At 33.1% G+C, this 7,468-nt stretch overlaps 1 protein-coding gene across 4 annotated transcripts in view; it reads left to right on the forward strand.

The window, feature by feature from the left end:
• Positions 1 to 3,574, forward strand: part of ATRNL1 (attractin like 1) — a 529,120-nt gene extending 525,546 nt beyond the window's left edge. For all 4 annotated transcript variants that reach the window (XM_027647923.1, XM_027647924.1, XM_027647918.1 and 1 more), the window contains one exon: positions 1,070 to 3,574. In XM_027647923.1, the coding sequence (XP_027503724.1) occupies positions 1,070 to 1,194 (125 nt within the window). In that variant the 3' untranslated portion in view covers positions 1,195 to 3,574. The remainder of the gene's footprint in view (positions 1 to 1,069) is intronic.
• Positions 3,575 to 7,468: the final 3,894 nt, after the last annotated feature.

A 7,468-nucleotide genomic window follows, 5' to 3' on the forward strand; every position in this document is an offset into this window, starting at 1 on the left:
AGCAGCTGAGGTCACTTCAGTCTGGAGAAGAGACTGAAGGGAAACCTCATTGCAGTTACAACTTCCTTGTGAGGAGAAGGGGCAGACATTGATCTATTCTCTCTGGTGACCAGTGACAGGACCTGAGGGAATGTCCTGAAGTTGTGTCAGGGGCGGTTTAGGTAAGAGATAAGGAAAATGTTAGGGTGGTTGGGCACTGAAACAGGCTCCCCAAGGAAGTGGTCACAGCACCAAGAATGCCAGAGATCAAGAAGCATCTGAACAATGCACATGGTGTGATTCTTGGGGTTGTCCTGTTCAGGGCCAGGAGTTGGACTTAGTGATCCTTGTGGGTCCCTTTCAATATAGGATATTCTATGATTCCTAAGCATGCCTGTCCATGCCCTTGGTAATACCCTGTTAGGATAATAAAAGGTCATGACATATCAACAAATTAACCAGAATCTGAAAAAGAAGAGTTTTGGTGAGTTGACAACATATAGAATTTACCCAGGCCAACATCATCATGTTTCACTGCCTTTTCAGTAATCTGTGCTTTCTGAAAAGATATTTTCTTATTCTTTCGTTCATGGTAAATAGTAACCTCTGAATATTCCCCAATTAGGGAGGCATATATATTGCACAGGCAAATATTCAAGGATACAGTTTTGTTCTAACTGCAGTCTCAATTTCTCTCTTACCTTTGGATAGTTTTATCCTTTCATAAATGCAATGCACGAACATTTAATAAGAGAAAATCTTTGTCAGAGAGCCGCTGGTCCATATAACCAAGAAAATGGTGATAAAGAGAGGTCATGCTAAGATCACACAGCAAATCAATAACAGACTGAAATGGAAGTCAGTTCTCCTGATTTCCAGTCTGGTGTCTTAACTGCACTTTTTTCCTTCCACTGTTTCTTCACCAGGTAGCATTTCAGAAAGTGAGAACTTCTTATCTAACTCTGAAATAAAACTGATCACTTCTGGGAAAGTACAAAAACTTGGCATGAAAGGAACCATCACACTGCTCTGGAATTCTTCTCAGGAAAGCCAAGCATTAAATTTTGTTTTTCCTTTATTTATCTTACAGGTCTTGCAATTGCAAGTGCACTGATAGACATTTCACAACAGAAGCCTGCGGACTGTAAAGATAAGAATTCGGGAGTCAGAAATCGAAAACATCACCTTTCAACACGTCAAGGAACTTGTGTCTGAGATTCAAAAACTACAGTTGTATATTCTGTAATGTTTTCTTTTTAAATGGCTTCCATTGAAAGCTCTACTACAGCCTCAGTTTTTTATGGAGGCAAATCTATGAATGAACATAAAAGGTACTGTGCTCTGTTCTAATCACACAGCCTGCTATACCCCAAAGCAGAACAAACTTGTGGAAGGTGTGAGTATGTTTGATGAGCTTTAATAAAAAGAGTGGATCCTGGTATCAACAAAATACTAAATAAAATACCTAGTATTCTTAATCCTGAACATATCAGAGCAGAGAAAATCCTTGAACACAACTACAAAAAACTTTACATTGTTTTGTAATGTAGAAGCAAATTGTATAATTGAAAACTGAGCAAATTCCAGAAAACTGAAGGAAATTTTTGTATAGCTTAATGTAACAACAAGAATTGTACAGTTCCTTCCTTGTAATCAGCATGAAAATTTCTTTCCAGCAAGCAGGAACTAAAAAGGATCATTTGGATTTAGATGGTCTTTTATCATTGCCTGAAATAGATAGGCAGCTTTTGAACTTAGCATAGGTATAACCCAAGAATACCACATGCTAATATTTGAAAGATAATTCCATTAAAATAGAATAATTTGAGCATTTCATGATTGTTTTTCTTTACACTGAAAACACTTCATATACATAATCTGTGCTGCAGCAGAGTGATGGGGGGCTTTCATGTCTCTGTACTTATGAGATTGTCCTGAATTCAGAATGATATATTTTACAAAGAGGGTCCTTTATGCCAACTAACTGATTAGCAAAATTAATTGAGCATGGAAAAGCTTTTTCTGCAGTAAAATTTCCTTTTTTTTTTTTTCTGAGACAGTCTCCAAGATTGCAAATCTAAGGAGAGTTGAACTTGCTGTTATTCAACCTGCTTCCATTTCAATATTGAAATTTGCTGGTATCTACATATTGTCCTCTAAGCAGGAGAAATGAATCCCAGTCAGCACTTTGGCCTTTGTTTTTATAATGTAGTATGGATTTTCCCCCCCCAGATGCAGAATTCCATCTCCTTCTCACTTTCATACCCGTTACATGAATTAATTCAATAAATAAATACTTAGAAATCCAAGTTGCTTTTAACAGTGGTTCTCAAATCCAACATCCAGTATGGAACCTCACACAGTCAGTACTCAACAACAAGAAGCAGATGAAAGAGTTTCCTTTCCAAAGGACATTAGTCTTTTGGGGGCTCAGTAACCACAACAGATAACCCAGCGAACAGCTTTAATGGCCCCCAGTCTTTTTATTTACTCAAAATTCATGGATATATATAAAAGAGCAAGAGAATGTTAAGGGGTAAGTAGCAGATGTGTCATATTCTCATTTACACATTACACATTGACAGCAGTATAATATGAAACTAGTAGTTTTGTACAAGGTTGTTGAAAGTATAGTTTCTCAACTCCAAATTTGCCACCATATTAGTACAGGAGAGTGATACAGAGGTATAAATGTCTCATGTAATGATAGACTTTTGGTAAATATGAAAGATATAAAATGATAATTGATGTTTACTATTATATCTGTATTTTCTATGTTCTTTTTATTTCAGGAAGATGATGACATTTTACTGTTTATAGTTGACTACATAGTTACTTGCATGCCATGGTGGTGCAGTAGCAGTAATAAAGCCCTGTTGTGAGTTGTGTTTATTTCCTAAAGCCATTCATACATCAAAGTACTCAGCTTAATTTGGATGAGGACTAAATGTAAAAAGAATTATAAAAAAAGAATGATTGTACAGTATGTAGTTATATCTTATACAGGAATATTAGGTTGCATCTAACCATCTCTATTGTTTTGATAAATTATGCACTGATGAATTATGGTATAATTAATTCTTATACTGGCATGATTGTTTCAGTATTTTCATATCTTAAAATAAGATTATTATCTTAAAAGAATGCCATCACAATCTTGTGACTTTTATTGCCTATTCTGACCTCATATAACTTAAAACTTTAAAAATTTGTTTTTAAAACTTCTATTGGGAACTTTCAACAAGTGCTACTTATAATAGGAAAAAAATCATCACTGGAAGACAACTTTCTACCAGTTTTAAAGTTAATCTGTTCAAATGATTATAAACTGATGGAACTGGTTTATATGATGCATACACTTATGAAAAGGAAAGAACCACTTGTCTGGAATATATTACTCACCCTGTATTATCCTCAACCTAAACATTTCACATGAGAAATATACAGTGTGTGTTTTGTATATATACTGGAAACTCCATCCATAGAAAGACCTTATGGTCCTGTAGAACAGTTTTGCCTGTACTCACTCATAAAGGATTACATTCCTCTGTATCTCAACCAGAGTTTCAAATATACTTGAAAAGCAGATGTGAGTTTTAAAGGGATTAAAATATTTTATTGCAACACTGAAGATGGGCAAATAACGATCAGCCATTTTACTGTGTTTTCGGGTAAAAATGTTATTTTATTGTACAAGAAAAGCATGTTTGTCATGGGATCATTCAGCATTTCCCTTCACTCTGAGAATTTTTTTTCTAAAGTATCTTTCTTCTCCCAGGATCCCTGATTGCATGCAAATCAGTAAACTCGTATAATAATTAAATAAATAAAAATACTTATATAATGGCCACACTTAAATACAAGAAGTTTGCAAACACATCTCAAACCAAAGTTTCAGAATAACTCTTACAACCTTCTTTTTGAAAGGTATAAGTAGCCTAAAATGTCTAATAACTACATTTTGTTAGTTGTTGGCAAGTACAAACTTTTTAGTAATGACACTGTATATCAGATGAGATGTTTTATGAACTGTCACATTATGATTGCTTCATGAAAAGGCCATTTTTTTAAAACTCTTTTCTCCGATTTAACTTTGGAACCCTTTTTTAGAGTCAGAAAATGTCGAATGGCCTGTTTTAATGTGATTTATATTGAATGAAAAAAAACCAAATAAGTGCTGTTCTGGTAAGTAAGCCCCAGTGAAGTTCTGACTGTCAGGATTCAACCTCCACCCCCTCAGTCCATGGATTCTGCTGAGGGAAGTTCAGCAGCTATGAATTACTATTCCAAATATGAGATAGACTGTCCATGGTAGCATAGGTTTACTACTTCAGTACCTCTCTTTACTTGTATATTTATATAAAATCCTGAAACTACTTAAATCAAATTTGTGCACACATAAATAACACTTTGGAATATTTGCTTCCATTCATTGTATTCCTGTGAAATGTAATGAGATGTTTGTTCACCTATTAAAAAAAAAGGTTATCTGTATGTTGCCACTCTTAAAATTATTTATTAAAAAAGGTCAAAGTCTAGATATGTTAAGGCATGAATATACCATTAATAGGGAGCATTCAGATTCATCTGATTTGAGAATTTTCATAGCTGACTTCTCTCTTTATAGATAGAGTTTCCTCTTATTTTCCCAAATCAAAAACATTTGAACAAGTTCATATTGGGACATGGAATTTGTTATGTGAAAAATCTGAAGCAACAATTATTTTCTAAATAATCTAATGTAGAGGCTGGAATCCTGATGGTAAGAATTTTAGTTTGGGATCGCTTTAACAGATGTTCAATCTTTATGCATATTAATTTTCATAGTATTCACATAAATTATAAAATCATTATGTACCTAATTTCATTACCAATTTTTTAAAAAGCATCTGGAAATTTTCTTGACAATAAAGGAAAATTCTCTATTAAAGGTAATTAACAATCCCTCTTTTTTATAAACAAAGAGTTCCTCTTAAGAATGCTTGACATTACTGGGGAAAATTAAATAAATTAATGATTTTTTTCAGTCTCTGAAGTGCGGCATTATCTGAAAAACTGTAGTTTGCTGATATTTATTTCAGATTATCTCTAGAATAAAGTATGGAATATCTAAGGCTATTTTAGGTGCTTATAACAAATAATAGCAAGCCCACTTTGTCTGCAGGTGGCCAGAATTTCCCATGCTGTCTTCAGCCATACTTGCTCATTAAATACTAAATAAGAAGAACAAAGCTGGGACAAACAGACCTCACAGAATCTGGACTTGTATAACTCAGGGCCATATTTCAGCTTTTCCTATTTGATGCTACTTCACTTTCAGAATGAATGATTTTATTTCTATTTGACTGCCTATATGGCCACATGTGGCCATTTCTATGGCTACAGGTATTTCTGATGTAAAAAAATCATCATCTCTTATATATAGTTGAAATTCTAGTGATTCTCTGAAATTTATTGTGAGGCTGAAAGGGGTCTATTATTTCCCCAGGCTTGGTCATGTATGTTGGGGCTTGTTCATCTCTTGGTGCAAAACATCACCTTGCACCTCTTGATATGTTAATGGGTAGCAATGATGGAAAAACCAAACAACCATTTTTAAAGCACACAGGAGGCACATGTGTTTATGTGTGTGTGTGCATGTGTGTGTGTGTGCATATATAAATATATATATATATGATTATGTAATTGGTTTCACAGGTGATCTAAATTAGAATATTTTCTCAGTTTCCTCACATATTCACACATATTATATTGAATAGTATGAAGACTTTAACTGGATCAGTGACTGTTTATGCCTATAATAACAGCCATTTCAACAGAAATAAAATCTTAAATGTATTTGTCCTTCTCAGTGAGGATATAGAATTTTGCTTGAAATACTGTAAAGAAAATGTTATCTATTATCAATTGTTATTATTGATTTGGTATCAGTATTTTCAGCATGTCCAAGACTGAGTGCAGGAAGAGAGGCGTCTCCCATTCTTTTGTATCTTTTCTTTTTTAATATATTTTCCTGTAACAGTTTTTACATGCTACAGCCAGAGTTAATAATACAGAAAGAATATGGATGTTGACAGAACTGCTACTCAACAAAAACTGTTTATCTTTCTATGATATCATCAAAGCAATGCTTGGCTATATTATTTTCCAATTTTAGCAAATGCCATTTTCTAAAAGACCTTTCATTAAACAAGAAGCAAGAAAAAATATGATGAAGCTCTTCAAGACCTAGAAGATATCACAAACATCTTATTCTACTGAAGGTCTGAGTCTTTTTAGCATTTATTCTCAGATCAGTAATTATTAAAAGTCATTGTTATTATATGATTTTAGGGATTAACATGAAGCACAACTTATTTTTTCATGTGAAGTCCTGAAGTTCTTTTATGACATTCACTTATAAAATATACTTTAGAAAAAAGAAACACAACTTTGAACATAATGTTTAAGATAACCAGTATGGATGTTCTTATGAAAGAACTGTATACAAATTGTCTGTGCCATAATGCTTTCTCTCAGACATGAAATATGTTAATACTCCTGCTAGTCTCCTCTTCCTCACCTTCCCAAAGCACAAATGGTCAGGTATAAAAATCTTTTAAATGTATTAATACAGGTGATTTTTTTTTTCTGATTCAAAATAGATGGTTAGAATATGGCAAAAAAGTTTTCTAACTGAATACTTAGGAATGATAAAATTAACCTTACTAATGACATGGGAATATTTAAGATTAATTAATTAATGTTTAGAGAGTACTCAGAGCTCTTTACTGATCTAAAAATAACAGTCACTGTAAGACTGTATATTTTAGTTATCAGGTTATTTAGTATCAGATTCATTTCATAGTGCTAGATGTTAGTTTTTTAAACCACAACTTGAGATATAATTAAGAAAAAATATTTTCTGGCAAATATTCATACTCTGTGGCTCTTCATACAATAGTGGTCACAGAATTTGCTCTTGATTTTTCTTATCAGTGGAATTTTCCTATTGTTGGTAAATATTTTACTAATCTGTTCCATTTATTGATATTTTTGATTAATCAGGCTTCTTAGATGTCAGATTTTATATTATTTCTTCTTTGTTTTTCTTCTTCAAATATGCATTTTTGTACAATAATTCTACTTCATTCCCAGTTGCTCATACCATAGGATCCCAAAGGTGCTCCACTTTTTTATTCACTGTAGTCTGAAAATGTCAGTGATTGCATCATTTTAACCATGTCATAGAATATCAGGGATGATTCATTTCCATGGCTTAATCCCTCATTTGTATTAAACGGGACAGAGATTTTACACCTTCTTCATGCTTTATCTTCTTCATTGCAAATTGTGACTATGCCTGTTAAAAAATGTTTTATGGAGTTATAAGTTCCTCCAGTGTAGCTCAAAGGCCACGATACAGCATTGTAAGATTTCTTAGTCTAGAAGTGTGTGTATTCATTCTAATTATAGTATTATATCTCATAAAATATATCATGAAAATATT

Source organism: Corapipo altera, unplaced genomic scaffold (assembly GCF_003945725.1).
Source record: "Corapipo altera isolate COAL_440 unplaced genomic scaffold, ASM394572v1 56, whole genome shotgun sequence".
In the NCBI taxonomy this organism is placed as follows: domain Eukaryota; kingdom Metazoa; phylum Chordata; class Aves; order Passeriformes; family Pipridae; genus Corapipo; species Corapipo altera.